This window comes from Oryza sativa, chromosome 7 (assembly GCF_034140825.1).
Source record: "Oryza sativa Japonica Group chromosome 7, ASM3414082v1".
In the NCBI taxonomy this organism is placed as follows: Eukaryota; Viridiplantae; Streptophyta; class Magnoliopsida; order Poales; family Poaceae; genus Oryza; species Oryza sativa.
In genome coordinates, this window is record NC_089041.1 from 16,450,143 (window position 1) to 16,476,903 (window position 26,761).

At 42.8% G+C, this 26,761-nt stretch overlaps 4 protein-coding genes across 5 annotated transcripts; 2 read left to right on the forward strand and 2 right to left on the reverse strand.

Annotated features, from left to right (window-relative positions):
* Nucleotides 1-4,587: 4,587 nt before the first annotated feature.
* On the reverse strand, nucleotides 4,588-7,998 carry LOC4343168 (DNA-directed RNA polymerases II, IV and V subunit 6A). The gene is made up of 6 exons (XM_015789509.3): nucleotides 7,850-7,998; nucleotides 6,746-6,779; nucleotides 6,492-6,661; nucleotides 6,347-6,398; nucleotides 4,957-5,024; nucleotides 4,588-4,863 (listed from the first exon to the last, which is right to left on the reverse strand). Exons 1-6 carry the CDS (start codon nucleotides 7,882-7,884, stop codon nucleotides 4,794-4,796), a joined length of 429 nt encoding a protein of 142 aa, XP_015644995.1. The 5' UTR covers nucleotides 7,885-7,998; the 3' UTR covers nucleotides 4,588-4,793.
* Nucleotides 7,999-9,311: 1,313 nt separating this feature from the next.
* On the forward strand, nucleotides 9,312-10,093 carry LOC107281617 (non-specific lipid-transfer protein Cw18). The gene is made up of 2 exons (XM_015790492.3): nucleotides 9,312-9,760; nucleotides 9,909-10,093. Exons 1-2 carry the CDS (start codon nucleotides 9,366-9,368, stop codon nucleotides 9,916-9,918), a joined length of 405 nt encoding a protein of 134 aa, XP_015645978.1. The 5' UTR covers nucleotides 9,312-9,365; the 3' UTR covers nucleotides 9,919-10,093.
* A 7,455-nt stretch (nucleotides 10,094-17,548) lies between these two features.
* On the forward strand, nucleotides 17,549-21,977 carry LOC4343169 (E3 ubiquitin-protein ligase At1g12760). Of its 2 annotated transcripts, none has more exons than XM_015792368.3 (5): nucleotides 17,549-18,128; nucleotides 19,085-19,204; nucleotides 19,301-19,433; nucleotides 19,999-20,166; nucleotides 21,424-21,977. In XM_015792368.3, exons 1-5 carry the CDS (start codon nucleotides 17,632-17,634, stop codon nucleotides 21,592-21,594), a joined length of 1,089 nt encoding a protein of 362 aa, XP_015647854.1. In that variant the 5' UTR covers nucleotides 17,549-17,631; the 3' UTR covers nucleotides 21,595-21,977. The 2 variants fall into 2 exon arrangements, with proteins under 2 accessions (XP_015647854.1, XP_015647855.1); XM_015792369.3 differs by having other exon boundaries at nucleotides 20,002-20,166.
* A 126-nt stretch (nucleotides 21,978-22,103) lies between these two features.
* Nucleotides 22,104-24,181, reverse strand: LOC9270261 (uncharacterized). The gene is made up of 3 exons (XM_015792370.3): nucleotides 23,907-24,181; nucleotides 23,654-23,797; nucleotides 22,104-22,452 (listed from the first exon to the last, which is right to left on the reverse strand). The coding sequence occupies exons 1-3, from the start codon at nucleotides 24,135-24,137 to the stop codon at nucleotides 22,309-22,311; spliced, it is 519 nt and encodes a 172-aa protein (XP_015647856.3). The 5' UTR covers nucleotides 24,138-24,181; the 3' UTR covers nucleotides 22,104-22,308.
* Between the last annotated feature and the right edge of the window lie 2,580 nt (nucleotides 24,182-26,761).

Consider the following 26,761-nt stretch of genomic DNA (forward strand, 5'->3'; position numbering starts at 1 on the left):
CTAAGATGAAATATGACCATCAAAAGTAGATGTAGATGGAAGGAGTATTACAGAAGATAATACCGCTATGTTCAAAAAGGGTACAGCCTGGTCAAAGCCCCCACCCCCAACTCAAAATGTAGGTTTGTCTGGTTTTAGTTCGACGCGGTAAATAATGTGACATATACATGGCATTAGGCTGACAAAGCCACCGCCACGCCCCCTGCCCCCTAGTATGAAATTAATAAAGTTAGCGAGCATGCGTGTGTGTATGTGTATATCGCTAGCTAGCACAAACACACAATGATGCTTTCCTCCTCTCTTAACCACCCTTTCTCGTTGATGCTTTCCTCCTCTCCTATCCACCCTTTCTCGTATGCCGTCAATGTCGGCATATCGATGCCAAGGAACTTGAGCATGTAGCTAGTGATTTGTGGCAAAGGTCACAAATTTCCAACCACGACCCAAGCAAGGGTCAAGGCACGAAGGCACCACCCGCGTCATTATCATCCGGCATTTGTGAAGTGCACCAGCGGTCCCTAAACTTGTCCGGGTGTGTCATCTGGGTCCCTGAACTCTCAAAATACATTTTTTGTCCTCGAACTTGTCTTGGGTGTTATATAGGTCCATCCGATGACGTGGCATGCCACGGAGGCGCCTACGTGTCGGTGGGGACCCCACATGTCATTCATATGTATAAAAATAAAATTAAAAACCATATTTTCTCCTCTCTACCTCCGCGTCGAGCTCCGCCGCCTCCACTCACCGGCATGCGCGCGCCGGCCTACGTGCGTCGGCTCCGCCATGCTGGCCTCCTCGCCGCAGGCGATGCCGCACCCGCCTCGGCCTGGGCAGCCTCAGATGGCCCTCCGCGTCGAGCTCCGCCACCTCCGCCGGTTGCACCGGCTTCCGTGCACCGGCCTCCGCGCCGCAAGTGACGCCGCACTCGCCTCGCCCGAGGCCGTTTCCTCGGCACCTCCGCTGTCGACGTCGCGACCTCGCGCAGCTCGCCGCCGCCACCACCACGTGCGACTCCGCCGGTCACGCGCGGCTACGTCGCCTCCCCACCCAGGCGCGACACGGCGAACCCCTCATGCGAATGCATGTGGGTCCCCACCGAGGCGCCGGCGCGGCAAGGCGGCGTTGCCGCGCGCGGCCAGCTGTTAACGACCAAATTTGGTAATCTGAGTATCGGGGATAAAGATTAGATCGAAGCGGAATCGAAGATGAAGATCGTTTCAGAAACAGAGTAAGAATCGACTGGAGTCCAAATCGGCTACGACAAGGGTTGGTTGAGTTCAAGTCAGACTTGATAAGCCGATACAACCGATTCCGACAATATGACTCAGTGTGCATCATCGGGTTGAGTTAATGTGCTTCATATGAATTGCCACATACGGATTGAGTCCTAAGAAGGCAATTGTATCTATTAATTAGGATATTTTATGTAATTTTCTTAGAGATATGTTTGGGCAAAAGTCTGCCGCAAAGACTTATGGTATCTTAGAATTTGTTAGAGATAAAAGTCATGTCCGAGATGGACATATCTTGTAATTCTCGGGTATAAATAGACCCGAACCCCATGTAATCGAATTAACACACGTTCAATACAATCTTGGCGCATTGCCACCCTTTTTGCTTTTGTTTTATTTCGACGAGTTCTTGCTTTCGGGTTGAGCTACATCGGTTTTGATCTTCAACAAGAGGTAAAACTTGTTATGGCGGCTTGCGTTCTCGGGATTAGTGCTTCCATCTTTATGATACTCTAATTTTGTTTATGTAATTCGTCGAGTTATTATATATCTTACATAATCTCCGGCAATATCGTTATCTAACCTACAATCGGCTAACATTTGCCAGTAGAGGGCAGCCGATTAGGTTAAATACTGATGTTGGCTTAGATTATATAAGGTATCTACCACTCTATGACACTTTCAATGGCTTGATTGTCTAGATATTGTCTTTCTTTTTATACTTATAGCTGCATCAGTTAAGTTTGATCTTATGAGTCGTGAGTAGAATCTCAATCTCTAGCCTACTTCTTGGTTGTCGATTAGGGTAGTATCGGGGTTTCAGCCGATCTTACCTGATTTAACCATCTTTTCCTCATACGCTTTATTTACATGTTAAATCTGCCCTTTATGTTAAGATCTTGTCACATTTAAATATATTAGGCTTTTGTTTGGTATATTTCACTTGCTTTAATATATTAACATAGAGTGGTATTGGAGTATTAGCCGATACATGCTAGATCTATCTGATCGGCTATGCTATGAACATATATGGTCTCTTGTTAGCATATATTTCGATCTAAGTGATTTATACTGTCTCGGCATGGCGACCGATCTATCCCAATCACTTGATTCAAGTATATATCGACATAAGGATTGCATATCGTTAATATCTACAGCCGATCGAGTAGATTTAGTTCTTTCTTACCTATTAATGACTGCCGATCGATGCATTTATGACATCGGCTCAAAGATAAATGATATGTCATCGGCACCTAGCCGATCGGCTATCGTTTATAGGTTTAACCGTGGTTTCTTTGTCCTTCTTTCTTGTTGATTGCAGGATCAAATCAACTGGCACGCTCATACACCCAAAGGCAAGTTTTGGACCTGTACTGGAGTTAAGCAGATCTCCTAGGCCTCGTGTTTTCACGTCAACACCAGCAGATCGCAGCGACCGAGCGAGACCACAGTGGCGGTCCCGGAGGTGGAGTCGTCCGGGGCCTTGACGCAGATGCGGAGGTGATGCGGCGGAAGGTGGCTCGCACGAGGCCGCGCGTCTGGCGTCATGGCGGAGTTCGGCGGAATGGTGCGAGGCCACGGCAGTACCTCTCGGAGGCGGAGCCGCGGTAGACCTTGCTCATGACGCTGGAACCGGCTCCGAGCACCACGGCTAACCGGGGGAAACCGCGGCGGCGGAGCGAAGCTAACGAGAAGGCGGCCTCGCGCGAGCACGCAGGCATGGCTGCAGGTTGCCTCGCTCCTGCACCTTGCCACATGAATAGGGCCATGCACTGCATGCATCTATCCACACGTGCTACCAAGCAGAGGCTGCGGAGTCGCGTGGTGCCAGCGGAGGGTGCCGGTTGCCGCTCATGGCGGCGCCGCTAGGAGCTCGCGCAGGCGGACATAAGCGGACTCGGCTGCGGTCGACGCGGAGGTGGCTCCGCACGGCATTGGTTGGTGGCGGAGGCCAGCGAGTAGTTGCGGCGGTCTGGCCACCGTGTCACGCGGAGGGGTTCGCCGTGTCGCGCTTGGGCGGGGAGCCGGGGAGGCGACGTAGCCGCGCGCGGCTGGCGGAGTCGCACGTGGCGGCGGCGGCGGCGAGCCACACGAGGTCGCGACGTCGACAGCGGAGGTGCCGAGGAAACGGCCTCGGGCGAGGTGAGTGCGGCGTCGCTTGCGGCGCGGAGGCCAGTGCACGAAAGCCGGTGCAACCGGCGGAGGCGGTGGAGCTCGACGTGGAGGGCCGGTTGAGGCTGCCCGGGCCGAGGCGGGTGCGGCATCGCCCGCGGCGAGGAGGCCAGCATGACGGAGCCGACGCACGTAGGCCGGCGGCCGGCGCGCGCATGCCAGTGAGCGGAGGCGGTGGAGCTCGACGCGGAGTAGAGAGGAGAAAATATGGTTTTTAATTTTATTTTTATATATATGACTGACATGTGGGGTTCCCACCGACACGTAGGTGCCACTGTGGAATGCCACGTCATCGGATGGACCTATATTAACACCCAAGACAAGTTTAGGGACCCAAAAATATATCTTAAGAGTTCAAGGACCTAGATGACACACCCGGACAAGTTTAGGGACCGCTGGTGCACTTCACTCTTTCTAATAAAATGAAAAGTCTAATATAAATTGTACACGATAAAACGTAGCAACGGGGCAAACTATCATGTCAGCATGTGCATATTATTCATCACAACCAAAAACTGACACGTCAGGCCAACATCTATTGACTGGGCAAGTGTATTTTGTTGTCAGCTAGCAGTATTATTATTAACTAATTTTTACGACGCAATGCATAAGTGTTATGCAAAATCATATGGACCTGTTCGTATAGGGTGCACAGACGGAAGTACACCAGACCAGAGTTTCAGTTGCATATATACTTCCCCATCCAAAAAAAACAGCTCAAAACTCAACTTAGAAAGTGATATGACCCCTCCTATTACAACGATTCTAGATAACACTTTGTCCAGATTCATTGTAACATTAGAGATCACATTATCTTCTAGGTTGAGCTTTTTTTTAGACGGAGGAAGTACACTAGACCATAATCTAAGTACACCAGACCAGAGTTTCAGTTGCATACCAGAATCTATGGCTAATAAATGAGCACCTCGCAACCTCTCATCAGCCATCAAACAATCATCCAAGACAACCAAATTCAAATCAAATGAAGGCAGGCGCAAACAAACCAAAAGTTTCCCTAAACGGCTAAACCAGTACCATGAAGTATGAACTCACAAAGTCACAATGAAGGGCATGTTTCTAATAGTGTAAAGTTAGTCAGAAAAATAGGTCAACAAAACATATCAAATTAAGTCAAAATTTACATGTAAGTCATTCAAAATATCAAACAGTTCAAAGACGACTATTAAAATGTAAGTGATTGAGCATGATCACAATAATCTGAAAAAGTCCATGAAACCAGACAATTATAGTTCCAAAGTACAGCGCAATCATATGCGGCCACATAACTGTGCATTACATCAACCTTCTGTCATAGAAAGTATCATGTTAACTTGCCCGAAAAAACTAAAAGCTTTGGCCATACTACATCAAACATGGGTATCCAGTTATTTAGCCCCCACCAACTTGCCGTTTCCAGGAGTCCTCTACAATGAGCTCATCAACTCCCCAGTCCTCATAGCTATTTCAAAACAAAAAAAAAAAAACAGTCAGCCTACAAAGAATGTCGAGTTGCCTGGTTAAAGTTTCTAATTTTGTCATCTCAATATCTCACCTTCCATCAGGTAAATACCGCCTGATTGTGAAAGGGATCTTGCGTGCTCTCAATTCTTTCATGGCAATCTGAAATTTCATCATCAGATGAAGATAATCAACATTTTTATTTTCAAATGAAACTTGACCCCTCCAAAAAAAGAAAATCAAAGGGCTCCACAACTTTGTTTTATTTTTGGTTGTGCAATGTTGTTTGATGGCTACTTTGATGATTTTATACAAAAGTATGAGCCATTTAAATCCATAGTCCAACCCAATAAAACAACATATTTTATCAGAGATACGATAAAGTATCAGACATAAAAAAATTAATGAAAAAAAGGCAATCAAAAGAATACTTCAAACAACGAGTATAAGGTTCCAGGGAAAGATAGTAAAACAGAGGCCACAATGATGTTCATAAACCATGTTAATTTGTAAAATCTACTATGTACCAACTACCGCCTAGGGCGTTACTAGCACCCTGTTCTTTACAATTGCATGGGGACACATTTATACTTCAAAAGGCATATTTACTATCATGGAAACACGTTTACAGCCATGGGATGCATTTACTACTTTGCAGGAATGTGTTCACAGTTGTTGGGGACAGGCAGTACTGCGCCCAGGGTGTCAATAAGTTACAACAATAAACTTATAACCATTTCTCATATTTTCATACACAAGACTTATCAGTCAGCTTAATTTCTATTATCCTTACAGATTCAAACTATAGTTGGTAACTATTGCAGAGCAATTAGAAATACAGAACTGGTGCTGTAGCTTATGAACATGTAAACCAATGCAACGTACACCAGAACGAAAAGCAACTGTTAAATACCTAAGAACATGATGAAACCACATGATAAATGCCAAATTGAACTAACAAAATGGCGTAGTTATAAGATTCAGCATGAGAAAGAAAGGTTGTAGTTCGCACAATATATTAGAATGAAAAGAATATATCACTATCTAAATGACTCAAACTATATTAGAATGAAAAGAATATATCACTATCTAAATGACTCAAACTATCATGAAACTGCTACAAAATACTTCCCACAGTATAATTAGGTTTTCAACTACGTTGACAGGATCACATCAATGACAACTCTCAGAATCATATTGTAAAGACAAACTCCATAGTTCCATCAACATGTGCACATCATCAGCCAGTTAAACATCGCCACTCCCATCAAAACAATAAAAGTACTAGTATGTTATATACATAGCATGAGAAGGCAGTCACATAAATATTAACTATTTTTTCTAGCTCTGCCCCTCACTCTGGTCTTACCTTGTACGTGCTACATAGAAATGAAGAGCTCAAGGAAATATAGAAGGTGACATTTTGTGCAGACTTGTATTAATTGAAGAAGTCTATGTCTAGAAAACTGAAATCGGAACTTTACCTCAAGTGGATCAGTCTCCCCTTCAAGCTCGACCATAACAGGAGCATTCATGCTGCATAACAATAGATAAGCTCGAATTTTACTTAATTGATATGATTAATTAACTTAATTGATGATATATGAATTACATTTTATAAAAGCATACCTTATCTGCAAGGCACGTGTACCAAGAATGCGTGCACGCTCGTATTTTGTCATATACTTTGATGTTTTCCGTGGACGAGCCGTCTTTTCCTGCTCCTTGTCATCTTCAGCCCCAACCACATCATCCACAGCATCCTCATTGTTATTCTCAGGCTCTTCCTCAGCTCCTTCCTGTTCAGAAAAGGTAAATAAGCCACATAGCTCTTCCTGATAAAGTAAAGTCCAGAAATAAATAACAAAGCAGCAGCTCTGTACCTCAATCTCAGGTTCTGGGGGCTCATCCTCGTACCTGTAAAAAAAAGTACAAGCATCTTTAGTTCATAAATTTATATAATACTAAAATGATTCTGCAGCCATATATAATAGGTGACACTAAGCATAACCAAAAAAAAAAGAACATAACAATCAGCAAAGATAGGTATTTTTCAAGCAACATATCTACAATGTCTCATCAAGCTAGACATGAACTTAAAACTATACTCCCTCTGTTCTATATTGATCATCATATACGTTGAAAAAGCTAACTCTAAAAAGCAACCAGCACCTTGAAAAAGTTCCATTATTTTGATCCATCAATTAAAATAGTTGGGACCAATTCTTAATTGATACAAAAGATGTGGATTATACTTAAGCCAAGAAACATCAAACATCAACATCTTATCCCAACAAAGACAAATATCATAATGTGCATTCTCATTCCAGAAGGATGCTGGGTGAGCTAAACACAAGAGTCCATCTAATGGCTAGGAATGCTCAAACCCCACATAATTCATGGACACCTGGTCACCTAGAAATCAGCATAGTTTCTTACATTCCGTATTAAACCTGATTGACCATAAACCTGGCAACAGCTGCACCATTTAGCCATCCCATTAAAGACTAAGAAAAAACCCACCTTTTAACAAGCACATAAGCAATCAAGCATGGGATTTACTGAAGAATTAAAGAAGTCACCCGACGATCAGCAGCCAAACATAGAATGAGGCATGATGATTTGAGAAAGAGAAGAAAAAAAAACGATGTGTCAATCAAAGCTCAAAGACCCATCCATCTCCCAAAAAAACATCATACCCCCTCGTAATCCATGCCAATGAGAGAGAATAGACCAAATACTGGCCTAAAGAAAAACTCCGTACTGCCACCAAACCAGCAGCTAGAGGCAGAGCCCTCCCTTGAGAAAGGAGAGCTCCCCCCACGAATCCCCCATCAATCAACGTGCCCGTAACCCACCCACGAAGATATCGGACTCCCTCCTAACCCCCCTCTCCGCCCGCGCCCCCGAACGTACCAGTAAACCCTAAGCTAGGTGCGAAACTGTAACGGCGGAAGCGAGCGAGGGAGGGTGGGGGAGAGGCGAACCCCATGTCCATGTCGTTGTAGTCGTCCTCCGCCATGGCGCTCGCTCCTCCTCCGCCGCCGCCGCCTGGGCGCTCGCTTCGCTAGGGCTTCCGAAGGCGGCGATGAGGGGAGGGTAGTGGAAGAGGAGGAAGGAAGCTGGAGAAGGCGGCGTTTGGTCGGGTCGGGAAGGTGTGTATGTGTAGCAAAATCCAAGGGCTGTGCTGTGCATTTGGGCCGCTCGACCTGATCTCTAGCGGTCTGGCCCTCTGTCGCCGTAGGATTAAGTTCACTTTGACTCCCTTTACTAGTTACTCTGAATCCGATTCTTACCCTTAAACCGTAATACGGATATCTCGACCCTCCAACTATTAAAACCCGGTGTAATTTTACACCCTCGATGGTTTTGGAGGGTGGTTTCGCTGATGTGAAGTCTACATGGCAAGGTTGACGTTGATGTGGTGCTTAGGTAGCATTAAAAATAAAAACATATACGTGGGACCCATTTGTCATTAACACAAATTTTTTCGACGCCCACGTGTCACACACTCTCTCTCTCTCCTTCTTCCTCCTCCCCCTCCCCCTTCTCTCTCTTTCAATCCCCTTCGGCCGTCGGAGCGAGAGGATGGGCGCTGGAATAGCGGCAATGACGGTGGGCGGGCGAGAGCCGGAGTGACGGGGCGGCTCTCCTTGGATGTTAGGATCTCTAGGAAATCGCACGGCAAAGGAGGGAGAGGAGCATCGGCCCCATCCATCACGAAGCACGACAGCTCGAGCTCGCAGAACCCATCTAGGCAGGAGGTGGAGGTAGAGGTGAAGGCGAAGAGCTGCCGATCCCCTAGCCCCATCTCCAACAGTGGCGACACACCATTCCCCGTTCCCCGTTCCCCCAGCGGCACGCCAATTCACCATCACCCTCTCCGCACTGACGGCACACCATTCCCCTCTCTGGCGGCAAAGGAGGGGCCACCGGCAGCGTCGTCAGCAAAGCCGGCGATGGAGTAAAGGCCTCCCTCTGGCCCCTCCGTCGAGCAGCGCCCAGCTGCCGCCCACTACTGCCCTCTCCTTCACCTTCGCCACAGCACTGCTTGCCAACGAGCGGCGCCCTACTGCTGCTCGCTGTTGCCCTCTCCTCCACCTCCCGCCCTCACCACCCAACTGCACAAGGAAGAGAGAATGGAGAAGATAAGGAAGGTGAGGGAGGAGAGGATGACAAGTGGGCCTACATTTTTTTTAATGACAAATGGATCCCACATATATGTTTTTAATAGTAGAGATCAGCTGTTAAGATTGTTGTGAATTTTTTTGGAAATGGTGGTGAATATACATATGCGATGGGAAAAAATCGATATGTCAGAATTAAAATTAGACATGGAAGCTAAGGTCTAATTCTTTTCAATTAATTGCAATTTAAAAAGAATTCAACTAATCACATGTACGTACAACCGAAGCCGTTGGCTCATCATACTCACATGAGCCTTCAAAGTTCGTCACCACGCACGCGCACAGTCGCCGCTCTGGAAGCGGAAGGTCGCGCACCATGGCGGCCACGGGGTGGTTTCTAGCGGCAGCAGTAGCCGCCATGGCCGTCGTCGCCTGCTTCGCTGCGACGTCGTCATCGTCGTCGTCGCAGCTGCACTGCGGCACGGTGACGTCGCTGCTGTCGGGCTGCGCGGCGTTCGTCCGCGGGCACGGCGGCGGCGCCCAGCTGCCGTCGCCGGGCACGCCGTGCTGCGACGGGGTGGCCGGGCTGTACGCCGTGGCCGCCGACTCCGCGGACAATTGGCGCGCCGTGTGCCGCTGCATGGCGAGGCTGGTACGGCGGCACAGCTCCAACGCGTCCGCCATCGCGCTGCTGCCCGGCGTCTGCGGCGTCGTCTCGCCCTGGACGTTCGCCGCGGGGAACACCAATAGTAATCGTCCCTACTGCAGAAGGTATGGAAGAAATCAGGTTGATTTTAAATGGATTCGTTCAATTTGGTTGCATTGAGAATAATTGAGATTTGAGAGAAGTATATTTTACAACAATGTTAGTTTTGGTTTTTGAAGCTGATTAATATCGGTTTTCATTCCCTTTTTGCAGCCTCCCCTGACAGGCATGAGAATTTGGTTAAGAATTGTGAGCAAACACGCGCCGATCGATCATGTAGAGAATAAATTTAGTTAGGTTCGGAGTTATCATATCTTGTTGTTGGGCATAGTTACGTTTACGTGTGATTTCTTTTCTCTCGAATCAATAACATATTCATGCTCAATGTAAATATGCAATTCTTGGATTTGATCGGTTAAAAGAGCATAGTTAGCAGACAGAGCAAAACGTATAGATTGCCATGCCATATAGGCATCATGGTTTCAAATGTCGATATTGAAAAAAAAAATATTGGTACTAATAAACAGGAATATTAGATATATCGGAGTTATATTGATGATTTGGAAAAACAATAGGATAAAAATTATAAAAAGGGCTCAAACTGTTTAGAAAATTACACAGATTGTATCTACAAAATTTTGATATAAATAATTATATTGGGATTTGCTAACTGGCTGCCTGCTGATTTATTTTTAGTTGTCAGCCGAATTTTTGTCCATCCGATTCTGCCCAAGATTCGTGCGTCCAATCTTCACCACGGCCCACTTGAGAAAATCTGGCCCGGCCCATCTCTTCGCGCAAAATCACACATCCGGTCTCGGCCCATCTCTCTGTGGGCTGTTCTAGCACTCTCGTCCCATCTCTCTGTGGGCCACACCAGTGAAGTATCAATTTTTGTTTCCCATCTATCTACTAGAAACGATTTGGGCAAAATTATGATGTGTGCTTTTGCTTGTTTGTGGCTGAAATTACATTCTGAAAATTTTATGGACATGCAATCCTATTAGAACCGGTTTTGTCTTGTTTTGTTGTATACTTGTAGGGTTTGTTCAGTATTGTAGCTCTAGTTTCCTTTGTCAGATCTGGTCACTTGTGTGGGTAGATGTCCATGCTGGGTTACCCAGTGCTGCAAATTTTGTACAGATTTCAATTTAGGGTGTGTTTAGTTGACGTTAAAATTAAAATTTTGGTTGAAATTGGAACGATGTGACGGAAAAGTTTGAAGTTTGTGTGTGTAGAAAATTTTTGATGTGATGAAAAAGTTGAAAGTTTGAAGAAAAAGTTTAGAAATAAACTCGGCCTTAGAGTTTTCCTCACAAGACTCTGTACTAGTGTTGTGGTAGTAGTACTCCCTCCGTTTCGAAATGTTTGACGCCGTTGACTTTTTAAAACATGTTTGACCGTTCGTCTTATTCAAAAAATTTAAGTAATTATTAATTCTTTTCCTATCATTTGATTCATTGTTAAATATATTTTTATGTAGGCATATAATTTTACATATTTCACAAAAGTTTTTGAATAAAACGAACGGTCAAATATGTGCTAAAAAGTCAACGATATAAAACATTTCGAAACGGAGGGAGTACCTCGAAGAGGCGAGCCCGGAAACCACTCGTTTATTTTTACCTGCATCAACCAACAGCATACCCCCAACGAAACTGAAGGCGATGCTATTGCTACACTGCAAGTTTTTTATTTGTTTTTGTCACTATTTTAAAATTTTCAAAGAAGTGGTTGTCATTTTGTATTTTTTTATTTTGTTTTTGTAATTTTTTGAATTTTTCAACATATAGAGAGAGCAAACCTGATCCTTTTCCTTCCCTCCTGGCTCCTGCCTATTGCACTTGACCACTTGCGATATGACCGAAGTGTCTATACTTTTGGTCGTTGATTTCTATTTTTGTTTCTTTTATGTAAGATGTAATAAAAGAATTATCGGTATAAAGGAAAAGAGTGAGACAAATCGTGCAAATTGACTCCTGGATGATAGAATCAAGCCGACATAGTTTTGGATCTTATTTAATTAGTACTTGTTTATTTGGGAATATTCGGGAAGTAATTATATGGGTGTGATGCAAGAAAGAGAGATCTCGCCTCATCGCATCAGTTCATTGTTAATTACCACATGAGGGGAAATTAAAGGGAGATTATGGTTAGTCTCACTTCCTTTTTTTTTTCTCGAATGCACCCATTGTTGATCAGACTTGAGAAATCGAAGATTTTTATCAGGGTAGGGCGTGCCAAATTACACCGACAGGAAAAACTGCTCAGCATCTTTCGATTTCTCAAGTCTGATCAACAATTACGCCGCAAATTGCGTTTGGTTTTCAGTTACTGTATTAATTATTATAATTACTCTGTAAAACGGAGCTTGTGTGCGTGCTAGCTCGTGAAATAATCGTCGTTGCGTGTTGTTCCCAACCCCCTGCCACGTGATGATACGGTTGCACCTAACGGTCAGATAGATCGGTTACGTAGCAATCGTGTTCGCTATCTCTTTTTATTAGCATGATTTTTAAACTATTAAATAGTATATTTTATATAGAACTTTTGTAATGTAGAAGTATCAAATAATTTCTTTAAATTTATAATAATTAAAACTCAATTAATCATATGCCATTGGCTTTCTAGCTCGTCACGTGTTTCCTTACTTCGTCATGTTCATCATTTACGAACACCATAAATCGTACAATTTTCAGCGGTCTTTTTGAGCACAAAAAGTAAATTATTCTTATATGCTCTTTGTTCTGAATCCACTGTGCCCACAGAAATGAAACAATGTTAATTAATTGAATTTTTACCTGAGGCACGCGTGAAATATGTGTCCTATTGTATTTGACAATGAATCAATTTTCGGGAATGGAACTATTCAAATATTAAAAAACTTGTAAGATTTCCTCAATTTTTTTAAAAAAATTCTAAGAGGCTTTTGTACTTACAAATTACAATCTTTAGTGGTTCTTTTATATAAATGAAAGTCCACATGCACATAAGGCTGTTTCTTTTTTTTTTCATCAACTCAACTCAACTTCCTTGTTTTTCATGCCCACACTTTATAAACTACTAAACGATACATTTTTTTCGAAAAATTTCTAAAGGTCCTATTGATTTTTTTTAAATAGCTATTACTTAATTAATCATACGCTAATAAATCACTCTATTTTATATGCGTGAGGACTAGTACCCATCCTTTTAGCCGAACACAATTTATGTTCAATGGCAATCAAGTTCCTTTTATATATTGTCCGTATCTATATAGTAATATAACGTATATAGTTCATCCCACTAATAATATTTCTCTGCATCCACAATTAACCACGTCGTCAAATTTGCACTGACACTATATATTGCTTTCCTCTCCAACACAGCTCCACCAAGGCCATTTCAATTGCATAGCCATGCATTCGACACGCTCACACTTGCTGTTGCCCCATCAATTGCACTAGAAAAATGAAAACGATCTCTGGCTTCTTCAATTACTCCGTACCTCCGCGGCACTAGCTACTGGTTCAATTTAGGCCGTGTTTAGATCCTATTTTAAAATTTTTCACCCTACCACATCAAACATTTAAATGCCTAATTAAGTATTAAATATAGACAAAAAATAACTAATTACACAGATTGCGATTAATTTGCGAGACGAATCTTTTAAGCCTAATTGCTCCATGATTTATCAATGTGGTGCTGCAGTAAACATTTGCTAATAACGGATTAATTAGGCTTAATAAATTTATCTCATGGTTTACTGACGAATTCTGTAATTAGTTTTTTATTAGTACCCGAACACTCCATGCGACATACTATATAATACCCGATATGACACGCCAAAACTTTACACCCTGGATCTAATCATCTAAACACCCCCTTAATATATGTTGGACGAAACTGTTGAGGAGCCAGGAAGTCTACCACTCCATTACTGGTTGCTTGTATGCTCTACCGGTAAAACAAATCTGCATATTCATTCAGCGAGCAAAGCATGTTATTTTCACCTTCATCATTGTCATACCTAATCACCACCGGTAATTCAACAAAGTAGACGCACAAGGTGTTAGGTGTTAGCGTGGCAATTCAACAAGTTCATACTCTTTCCATATTCATTTTCTTTTCCCGTAGCAACAAGTGGGGCATCTAATTAATTCAATCTTCTAGTCTGTTTGCACATGAACACCCTGTTGTGACAAATCAACCTACCGGATCTATCCGTACACCTACTTCTGTTCAGTTGTGCCCTTTTGACAGTTGTCACATTTTCACTGTCTTATTGATGATGCTTGCTAGCTTGTCGCCTAAATTTGCAGGAGGTTGTCTTAAAGAAAAAAAACCTTTCAAATGCAGTCGAGTGATGTTGAATACGGATTCATATGTATAGTTTTTCCCCATAATAGGAACTGAATACGATAAGTAACAAAAATAATAGGAATCATCAATTGAAACGAATGTGTTTGAACTGAGTATATGTAGAAATCGCTCCAAACAAAATGATGCTCAACATCATATTGATACTGGTTTAGGTGAAGTAGACCGATATTTATGTCCAGATAAAAGGTAAATGCGTTAAGAAACATATACATTTCAATAGAAAACAAATAGTGATCCAAGAGTAGTGTATGATTTTTTTTAGTTGTTTTTGCCATTTATGGAGGTTTTCCCATCTTTCAAAAGTGGATGTCTTGTGAAATATCAAATTGGAGTTGCATTATTATATGGAGTACTGTTTGTGCATACTTAAAACTACTTACATATTTTTTACTAATAAATTCCTCAACCGTTTGATTTAATTAATTGAAAGTTATAGGAGGAAAAAGATTCAACCACAGTTTGCAATATCAACGTTTCCAATAGACTGCTTTCTAACAAATATACTTTGTCCGGTTATAAATATTTGACGATATGATTTGATCGAACTTTTGAAACTTTAACCATCAATAATTCCTAGAACGCTTAGTTCAAAAAGAAGGAAAATAATATGCACAGATTTGCCCAGAAAAGTACGATTTTTTTAACTTTTGTAAAATAGAATTTACGATCAAAGTTGTGGGCCGGGGGATATGAGAACGGCTGGGTCCCCATCTCCCTTGGGTCACTGGGGCACTATGGAACACATCTAGACATACAATATCTATATCTTCAAGGCACTAAGATCAGTACATGTGATGAGAACACCCCTGGCTCCAGGGGGTGCCCCAAGTAGGTGAGGTGCCCCGGTACCAAGGACGACCAGGCACAATGGCCACCCAGAGGTGAAGCCCAACAATCTTCAGATCCCGAGCACTCTTCATATCCCGGGAGGGGGCCTGAGCTTGTCCCATGCCCCAGGAACCACATGAGGAGCGCAACTACTTTAAGGAGAAGCTGACAGGACTAGGGGTAGCTTTAACCACTCCCTTGCATTAATGACGATATGATGTACGCCTTGTACGCATCCCGTTGACAACGTGGGGAACATAAGGGTGTCTATACCGTATGTCACGAAGGAGGGCCCACAAAATAGTAGGGGCAAAGGTGCTTTTTTCACTTCGGCGCTCCTCTTCCGTTAGTCAACAAGAGAGAACATTCCCCTCAGTCGGATTGAGGGACATCAACAAAGACCAACCATGACAAATTTAATGGAGTAGAGCCTACTCCCGCACATATATATCGACATTGTAGACACCCCTAGGGTATAAAAAGAGAATCGATGCCAACGGAAAGAGGGTTCACATTCCAGCAAGCTAGCATACGCCCTTATATTTTCAGTTTCATGCATTGTAACTCTATTCCACCATCCATCCATAATCTAAGCACAGGAGTAGTGTATTACACACCCGTGTGACCGGAACCTGTATAATCCATGGGGTTTATCCCTTGCACGTGATTTGGACCATGGCTTGAAACCATCTCCTGGCTGAATCTCTTAAGGGGGAGTGCTCACTTCCCCGTTAGGGAAGTTCCATACTCTGACAAAATCTTCAAAAGTTTAACCAAATCTTTGTCCTAAACATTTTTAAGGGCCTTATATATATGACTAAAGGGAGTAAAAAACATTCACCCCAACGAAGTTTTCTCATGTGTTTAATTCTCTCTTTTTTTAAAAAAAAAGTCAAACCAACATTTGCTAAAATAATTGTAATTTGGATCACCATGGATTTTACAAATTTATAATCTATTACCACAAATTTCAAATTTAGCAACATGACAACTCAAACTTAACAATTTTGGACCTACACACTCCGTAGAAAAAAAAGAAAAAAAATCCTTAATGTGAATCTAAAAAATGATTGATTTGTAGTTAGAGGTTGATTCTTTTTTATAGGGTTAATTGGATACATGCCACTGCAAATGTGACAAATCAAAAAAAATGCCACTACTATTTACGTTATTAGCTGGATGGCACCGAAAATTTTTAAAATTGGAACTATGCCTCTACGTGACTCTTTCTATCCTCCCTGTCCTCTCTCACGCCACCATCCTCACCGTCACGCTGCCCTCATCCTACCACCACCGCCGCGGCCGACCTCGCGCTGCCTCCTTCGTTGACAACGACGGCAGGGGCAACGACGCGCCGACCAGCGGAGCACGGCGGTGGCAGCATGCGGGATGGCTTGGCGGCGGCTCCGGACTCCGACGAGTCGGCGGCGGTTTGATTCCCTCCAAGACCCGGCGTGCATGCGGATGGTTCTCGTTAGTGAGGTCACAAGGATGGTTCATGCACAAGGAATCGACACGAAGCTCACCGAAGCAATAGGAATTGAAGATTGTGGCCATCGGTCGGAGTCGAGGAAGAAGACGCCGATCTCCCTCCTTGGTGCACCGATCCATATGGTTCTTGGAGCATCTTGAAGAGGACATCGGGGCTAGGCTACTGGCGAAGGAGCTCGGCTTGGTTAGGTTCACATTGGCCGGAATGGCAACGACGTCATGGAGGCGGTGTTCGGTGCGCGCTCCCGAGCCGCGGTGGCGTGGTCGCGTTCGCGATCATCCATAGCATGAAAATGGGCGAGGTTAGCGGGGATGGAACCGGTGTGGTGAGGAGATGATGGAACAAGGAAAAGATGAAGGCATCCACGGAGACATTGGAGAATGGAGACATTGGAGCGCTCTCTCCCTCGACTTGCTCGGTTCGGGAATGGAGTAGGATATAGGACGACACGACTGGGAGGAGATGAAGGCAAGCCTCCCCGTGCGTGCGCTGCTGGGGCCAAGCTCGTGGAGCCCCATCTCGCTCCTCATGCTCCTCTCCCGGCGGCGACGCTATGCGGCGTGAGAGAGGACGGGGAGGACAGAAAGAGTAACGGGGAGGACGGAAAGAGCGACGAAGTGATATGGTTTCAATTTTAAAAATTTTCAGTGGCATCCAGCTGATAACACGAATAGTAGTGGTATTTTTTTTTAATTTGCCATATTTGCAATGACATGGATCCAATTAACCCTTTTTAGGGGAGTACACACAACGACTCATTTTGCTATCTTCATAATAAATTGAGTTGTGAACATCATTTAAATACTATAAATAATTGCACCCATTGCTCCTCCTCTCGTGAAGTTCCTCTCTAATATAAATAATTGTTGCCATTGATTATTTTCCTTCTCAAAGTTACAGCCACGTTTAGAACCCGTGATTCCTTTTCGAATATTTACGTGTACATAACAAATTCCTGTAAAATTTCCACAAATATCTTACTATCAAATCTGGTGTGACCTGTCATCTGAAAAAAGAAAAAACTGCCGTGACCTGAAATGACAAGTGGACAAAAGACGTGATAAATAAACCCTGCCTAAATGGGAATTAAACAACAGCCAGCCAGCCAAGCCAGCCAGCGCTGGATGACGACTAGTCCACAACACCACGAGAGCACGAGCAAAAAAAACCCAACTAATTTTCTTTTCTTCTCCTCAAGAAATTGATCAGAAAGAGAGACAAGAGAAGAGCTAGGGTTTCATCTCATCTCCAGCCATGGCGTCCGCCGCCTCCCCGCCGCGCTCCGGCGACGCCTCCCCGTCCTCCCCTCTCCTCCCTTCCCCGACGTCCCCCGACCGCCGCAGCGGCGGCGGCGGAGGCGGAGGACGCCTGCTTCCGGGGCTGCGCGGCGCGGCGCGGTTCCTGGGCCGCACGGGGAGCCGCCGCCTGATGCGGGAGCCGTCGGTGGCGGTGCGGGAGACGGCGGCGGAGCACCTCGAGGAGCGCCAGACCGACTGGGCCTACTCCAAGCCCGTCGTCGTGCTCGACGTGCTCTGGAACCTCGCCTTCGTCGCCGTCGCCGCCGCCGTCCTCGCCGCCTCGCTCCCGGAGTCCCCCTCGGTGCCGCTCCGCGTCTGGCTCGCCGGGTACGTGCTCCAGTGCCTCTTCCACGTCCTCTGCGTCACCGTCGAGTACAGGCGGCGCCGGGAGGCGCGCGGCGGCGGCTTTGGGGCGGACCAGGGGGCTGCGGCTGATGGGGATTTCAAGCTCAGGTGAGGGTTTGCTCGGATCAACCCCCAAAACACTTCGTAATCCTAGTAGATATGTGCTATTAAAAGTATCTCGAACTTATGCATTCCACTCTGGAATCAAGTCGATGTAACAGTTTTTTTTTTCCCGTTGATTCATCATTGCTATAATTATCGTATTCCCATGTCAATTATGAATTCTGTTGGTTTTATATTTTTTATTCATTTCTGTCTTTGAAGTGCTGGTGCAGCCTGTAGTATTAGTTTTCGATTTACCTTCAATTCAACTAATAGTTTGGCAAATGCTACTGTGTCTACTTATATGGTAAATTCTTTCTTGGATTTTTAACAACAAATTTATTTGATGTGGCAATTCGTCTTTCGTAATGCCTTCAACTCATCATCCTTGAGTACATTACATTGCTCAAACGAAGATTATTCTATTAGTTTTTCACTTTTTTAGAACTATTCTTATGTGATCTTTCAGTGTGCTGTTGATACTATTGCATTTGCAATTTTAAAGTGGGCATTGTTAGGCAATGAATTTGTGGCATATGTTAGTATAGGATAACTGCAAATTGAATGGGCAAGAATGAATTCCATTTTCTTTGCATTGGGCTGTGGACACTGGACCCTATGGGAGAGTTATGAGCTAATGGGTCGAGCCCTGTTTTTTGTGATCTATTTACCACCCATGACATTGAGTTGAGTTGGTGTTTGAAATTGGCAACATGGAAGTACGAACTATGTCTGAATCAGGCAAATGATATGTATGGAAATTCTATTGATTTATAATTAGATGCTAAAAGGGTATCATCAACTACTTTTACTATCAGTAGATTTATGCTATTGATTTGTTTGCCATGTTCAACATTGTCATTTTCTCATTTTCCGTAAACTTGCATTAGGAGTTGGTTGCTTAAATACTTAAACTTAATTGTGTTTCTGTAAACTTAGTGTTTTATGTATATATTGTTCAGTATTGTGAAGCACCTGGAGTCCGCAAACACGATGTTTTCTTTCATATGGTGGATCATTGGGTTCTACTGGATATCTGCAGGTGGCCAAGCTTTGTCCCATGATGCTCCTCAACTTTACTGGTACGCACTTAGTAGCTGTGGCATGTGAATGATAGTATGTATTATCATTAGTGGCTGTAGTCTAAGATGTTTATCTTATTGCCCATTATTTTGCAGGCTCTCCATTGTGTTTCTGGCATTTGATGTTTTCTTTGTAGTCTTCTGTGTTGCCTTGGCCTGTGTGATTGGCATTGCTGTCTGTTGCTGCCTGCCTTGCATTATTGCTATCTTATATGCTGTAACTGATCAGGTATGCCAGTTCTTGTTTAGGACAGATATATTCTTCAAATGGTTGTGATGAGATTTAGATGATCATATGATCCTGTCTCTGCTTTGTGTTCTAGATACATTTTCTTCAAAAACAATTTTCCAAATGCAATTGCTTATGTTCTATTTGTGCAATTTAAGCATTATTACTATATTACACATACATCACTCTACTTTTGTCTACAGTTCATTTTATATCTCTTAAAGACATCCATGTCTTGAAAGAAAGAATAACCTCTTCTGCTGTGGTATAAATACTTTTTAGTAGAAGTATTACTTCAGAGTGGTTTTGCATGCAATGACCTGCTATCAACATTGTTTTGAACTCTTTTAAAGGTAGTTTTGTTTCTTTTCTCACTATGGCAGTTAGTTATCACTCATTATTTCTGAATGTTCCATGCTAAATATGATTTTCAAAAGTCTGGAACTGTTCTTGTTAATCAGTTATCTCCCCTTGACATAAGCCTAATAAAACAGTATGTGGACTGATACATCCAGAAATAATCATCTCACATTCATTGCACTGAGACTATTTGTTTGTTTTTAAGCAGGAAGGAGCATCTGAAGAGGACATCAACAACCTGTCCAAATTCAAATTTCGGACAATGGGTGATGCAGACAAGCTGGTTGCTGGAATTGCAGCACCTGTGGGTGGAGTAATGACTGAGTGTGGCACCAATCCTCCTGTTGAACACTTCCTTTCTGCTGAGGATGCTGTAAGTTTTCAGTTTCCCCCCTGAAATTCTGTTAGCACAACTGTATTGTTATTCTCACTACATAGCTTGTCATGGATACTTTGGAATGTCATGGCACTTGCCTTTGTTTATTGGACGTCAAGGATCTAATTTGTAACCACCGAATACTTCTGTACCAAGAGTGCTGCTTGAAATTTGTTCATTTAATCTTCACAAAATCATAGAAGCATTTCTTAGCAGCTAGGCATGTTAATGCGAAAAAATTGTATCGATTGATGCCTATCTATTGTTCATAAACTCACTAACCATATTTAATACTCCCTCCGTCCCAAAATATAACAATCGAGTACTGGTTTGGACAACAACTAGTACTATGAATATGGTGAGGCCAGATGTCCTGGATTCATAGTACTAGGTTGTGTCTAATACAGTACTAGATTGCTAAATCCCTCGTGCACTTTATACAAACTGCAGAAGATAAACATGGTTGTTTCAGGTATAAATTTGTTTAGAGCTTGAGATTTTGTTTTACCCCAACATAACAGTCTGTGACTAACCCCAGCCAGTGTCATTAGTCTAACCTAGCAGGCTAACTCTAGTTTAGTTTAGTAGCTTAGTTATCCCAGTTGGAATTATGTGAAGTAGGTGACTTAACAGATGGTGAAGACTCTGTGACTTGGTCAAGTATTAACATGTTAGATTGTGATATTTTTTAAGCCCATTTAGGTATGCCTGAATTAAGGAAGCTGAACAGGCTTGTGGAATTGAAGCCATATGTATATTACTCTGTTAAGAAAAACTGTGGACAAATCACACGGTCCCCTTGCTGCTGTTGAAATCTATAATAGTATAATATGTAACTAACAATTAATTTCTTGGATCTTAATTTGATACCATACCAAACTGTACAAGTGCTATACGGCACTTCAAGTACTTTACCAAAACATAGCTTGGAACTGCTCTGGGGAAAAAAACTTGGAATGGAGCAAGTTCCTGTTAAGATATCTGAAATTGTATATGCATCCTGTAGTACTTTCCAATTCCAGCTTTTAGTCAAATTGTTACCTCATTTAGTTTGCCCTTCACCTGAGGAAAAAAAACTAGTTTAAGCTGGCCCTCCATACTGATGCTGGATATCGCAAAATTGACTTGAAAGATGGAGCAATGCCAATATTTTCATGGATGGCCAAAGTTATTGAAACAAATACAACTAGTGCCATTTTAAGAGGTATTGTATCTTATCGATCATTAACCCACTCTTGTACCTGTCAAATGCAGGAGTGCTGCATCTGCTTGTGTCCCTATGAAGACGGTGCGGAACTTCGAGAACTCCCCTGCAATCATCATTTCCACTGTACCTGCATAGACAAGTGGCTTCACATAAATGCAACATGTCCCCTGTGCAAGTTCAACATCATCAAGAGCAACCTTGGTCCAGAAGACGTCTAGGTTTCACAGGACGAGCAATCTGTTGAAGGATTGATATGCTCCAGTTGCGTTCTTTAGCTATGGGTTCCTTCAGGTGTAAGTATGGGGTATAGGTGATGCACAGCTGGTTGATCAGTATTCGCTCCTGAATGAAATGTTTTAGCAGTTTCTTGATGCCGGTAGAGATGTACATTCCTTCTCTCTAAGTCAATTGTGTCGCAGATTCTCATTTTAGCCTTGTAGGAAGTATTTGAATTGAGGATTCTCATGTACGTTGTGTTAGCAAGTGTTGAATAAATACATGGAAATGCAGAGGTTTGTAAGAAGAAAAATGGTTGTGGAATTGGAGCTTTGTTAACAGCACATGCTGTCTCCTTAATATGCAGTAGACGTACATTCTACCCCTTTGGTGCTTGATACCCTTGTCTGCAATCCTGTTGAAGCAAATTTTGCACTTTGTTCGATGATGTTTAAGCGACAGCTGGAAATTAGAAAGGCGGAGTATGACGGTAAGCAACGCAGCCTTAATCTTTCACCGTCTCAAATCAGAGCAATTCGATATTTCCAGCAAGCTGTGTAATTACTGCTTAGGGGGTACAAACTGCGAATTTGGCTGATAATTACAGCGTTTAACTTATTCCGTCAATGCAATGGTACCCAATATACTCTACATGTTAAACGTGTAAATTGCACACCACAAATACAGTTATTGCTACCAATCCATGCAATTGATATTCACAGGCTCGCCACGGGCATGATGTAGAAGGTGGCTCGAGACGTGTAGCAGAGCTTATTGGTGCCCTTGAGCCTAAACTCAACCGTAGTAACCACCACGGATCTGCCCTTCCTGAGTATCTGCGCTTCGACTTCCACTTCAGACTGTATCAACAGAAAGAGAACATGGGCATCAGGAAATACACACTTGAGATCTAAAAGCCCCCCAACAAGATGTACCTAACACACACTTGAGCTCTACCAGGAAATACTACTCCCTCGTATCCTTTTTACTTATCTCAAGGCATCGACTGAGTATCTAACACACATGTTGTACCATTGTTTTTCTAATCATATATCTATGAAAAATATTAAAAAGATAATTACATGAATGACTAGTCTAATAATCTCATTTTCGCATGTCAAAATCTTAATATTCAGTTCATATATTGACTTTAAGATTTTGAGGTTTAATTGCACGCACGTATACTGGTATCTAAAAAAGAGCAGTCTGTTTTTTATGTTGTGCCTTGAATTGTTTGTGCTTTATTGCATGATATATGATGGTGCGAGTTTTACAATGCTATCTTTTGCTGTGAATGGCTAATACACATTAAAGGAAACACGATGCATTCAAACCCAGCAGGTCTGAATTCTGAAATTATGCAACATCAGCATCCATTGGCTGGTAGGTTATATCAGGGTTCAAAATTCCGGAACAAAATTTCTGAAATTTCGGTTCCGTCGGATCCTCACCTTCCCAATATGATATTATTTCAATCGAAATTTTTAATTTTTTATGTGAATTTGGCAATATTTTGTTCAAAATTTTGGACCGAAATTTCCAAAATTTCGGTATATCGGCACCCTCCGATACAAATGCCGAAAATGAAAGATTGAACCCTGGGTTATGTCCATATCAAGCCAGTGTGTGATGTTCATTTCATCGTCTGTTTTGGTGACAAATGTTGCAGGCAAGTACTTTATTACTATATCTGTTGAAAAATGTGCTTGCTTGTGTGTAGATGATTTAGTTCATACTAGAAACAAAGTTCCCTCCCCTGTTCTAGAGCTGGATCATTTACCCTCTTGCAGTGTTGAAATATATTTACCACTAGTATCTTGTACAACATCTTCATCCTAGAACATCTTCATCCTAGAAGTGAGGCTAAAACTGTTTCCAGCTTCCATTCCGAAAAATAGCGCCTATTTATTGGGAGATTATTCAGCATCAAATTTGCCCCCAATTCCCCATGTAGGAAGCATCCAATAAGTGCAAGAAATTTGTCTTGAGGATGCAATTTTTTTCTGAAAAAATAAATAAATAAACAGGTTCGCCAGTTGGGTGAGGGAAGTGTGTGCTCACATTGAGGCGGGCGGCGGAGAGATAGGCGGCGCTGAGCTCGCCGAGGAACATCTCCTTGTCGCCCGCCGCGGCGCGCGCGCACGCCATCCCGACGACCTCCGCCACGGCCGCCACCATGCCGCCGTGGAGCGTGTTGTACGCGTTCTGCAAGTCGCGGAATCGAGCAGCGACGACGTCATCACGACACGCTAGGGCAGGAATAGGATAGGATTCAGCGGAGGAGGAGATGTGGAGGGGTGGGGGGCGCGCTCACGACGGCGGCGGGGGAGACGGTGAGCGTGCAGGAGACGCGCGGCGAGGCCGGGGTGGCGGGGACGACGGAGACGGCGGCGGAGAGGACGCCGCGGACGAGCGCGGAGTAGGCGGCGGGGAGCTCCGCGGCGGCCGGGAGGGTCCCGTCCACGCCGAGGCCGCGGAGGAAGCGCCGCGTCCACTGACGAGACTCCGCGAGCGACGGCGACCGGCGCTCCATCGGCGGCGCCATCTCCTGATCTCCTCCTTTCCCTCGCGTTTTTGCTTGGTTGGTTTGCATTAACTGCATGGGTAGGTGACAGTTTGAGGAATCGGAGCAGAGAATTGGGCCGGCCCAACGCAACGGCCATCGCCGCCTTCGTGGCTTTGCGATGGTGGGTAAAACGGGACAGCATTAGTAAATAGTACTCCACCCATTCTAAAATATAAGGCATAATCACCTCTAACCCAAAGACTAAGAAAATAATTATTATCATCTTGTAGTTTAGATCACCCTAATAAATATAATGCATGCATCCAATAGAATTAGAGAACATGACAGTGGATGTTTTAAAAAAGTAATAATTTAATGGAGAAGAGATCATAGTTAATGGTCTATATGCATGTATGCCTTATATTATGGAACATTAAAAAAAGTGGTTGTGTCTTATATTATGGAATGGAGGGAGTAATATTACAAGAAAATTAATGGATTGCCACTTCTAACGGTGCGCTTCGATAAAATAATACTCTAAAATATCAGTTTATGTTACCTATTTTATGGAGGAGACTCGCGCCCAATGGGAGGGGATTAAAATCGGGCGCTGATGTCAGCGTCCGATTTACGTGCAAAATTATTTTAAATTGATTTTTCTCTTAAATTACTTATCTAAATAATGATTCGATTGTACCATTAAATTCGTTGCAATTAAATCAAACAAGACTACACATAGATATATTCGGACGAAAAAAAATTTAGCTTATTATTTAATTATTTTTAAATATTGCACGATGTTCCACCAAGTATATCGGAATTGTTTCACTAAGTAGATCGAAAATGTTTCACTCGTTTAAATTGGGTGTTGTTTCACCTTATATAAAAACAATGTTTCAGCAAATAGCGAAATAATGTTTCAGTTCACCGCAACATTAGATCTATACATAGTGAAACATTGTGAGTATACTAGGTGAAACATTTTTGGTGGAACAAAAAATAAAACGAATTCGAGGGTTTCCAAAATATGTGGGTGATTTTTTGCAATAGAGTATTTCAGTTCACTGCAACATTAGATCTATACATAGTGAAACATTGTGAGTGCACTAGATGAAACATTGTTAGTGGAACAAAAAATAAACCAAATTCTCTTAATAGAAGGTTTCCAAAATATGTGGGTGATTTGTTGCAATGGAGTATTTCAGTTCACTGCAACATTAGATCTATATATAGTGAAACATTGTGAGTGCACTAGATAAAATATTTTTGGTGGAACAAAAAATAAACCAAATTCCTTTAACAGAGGGTTTCCAAAATATGTGAGTGATTTGTTGCAATGGAGATATGTGTGTGGATAAGTGGCAGGTGGGGACAGGTGACACGTGGTGGGGACCAGAGGGAGCTGGTGCGCACGTGATGTGGTGAGGGAGGAGCGACCGATTTTTTTCCCCTCCCCCGGGCGACCGAGAACGAGCATTCTCACTATTTTATTCTCTCTCTTTTTACGATTATTTTGATTTTTTTTAGTTTCTTGTCCATAAGAGGCCATGCGAGAAATAATGCTTTCTCACCTTTCTCCTTGACCTCACTCCGAGGCATCTCCTTGGCATCACCGAACTAGAGCTACCTTTTTTAGGCTACGAAAAATCTTAAAATATATTTTTAGTCTAAACCTGAAACGGATAATAATACGGATCCAAAATTACAATATATATTTAATACTCCTACCATCCTTACCAAAAGTCAAATATAATTTTTATCATGCTAGGGATTTAAACTCGAGAATTCTCCTTCACTTGTACTTATGGATACCAACTCACCTGCAAGTCAATCTTTTTAGCAGATGGATATGTTTCCTTTTAAGCATTTCTAATCGAGATTTGAATCATGAATTTGAGTATATAAAATAAATCAAATGAAAAAAGTTGTCAACTACAAAATCATAAATCTTATCGAGATCTATAATTTTCATATAAACTTTGTCACAATCTGTCATGAAAAAAATCAAGACAACATATCCGGAACTAGCACTAATGTGATTAGGGCCATCAGTGCCAGATTATAAAAAATACCAAGCACTGATGTGAGTGGCATTAGTATCACGTATTTGTTGACGAAAAATCCGTGCTTGGCCGATGATGCCTGATCTGTGTTGGCACGAACTAAGTCGACGAACACAACGGTCTGGGAGATTTGCTTAGCTCCAGTGCAGATCCAAAATTGATGAGATACGGGCGTGCCAGTTAGTTTGATCATGCAACTAACAAGATATATAAATAACAGATCCAAGAGTTGATCGGCTGACAAGGCGATGGAATAGTTGCGACCAATGCCGATACTAGCCGATCCCGAAACCAGCTGATGTTGATAGGGTTTTAAACAATCGGCTATATATCGAATGCATATTCTGATACTTGAGCAAATAACGATATATAGACAATCTGCTGATGATAATAAAAATAATGATATAATCCAATATAAACCAATCGGCTAATAATGATATGATAGAATTAAGTGAACCGATGGTTAAAGCATACATCGGCTGGAAGTCCGATATCATAAAATCCAAATGATTAGATAAATAATAAAACCTTTGTCACAATGGGCTAAATCCAACTTGTAAATAACTCATCGGCTAAAACCCCGATGAAACCCTTATTATA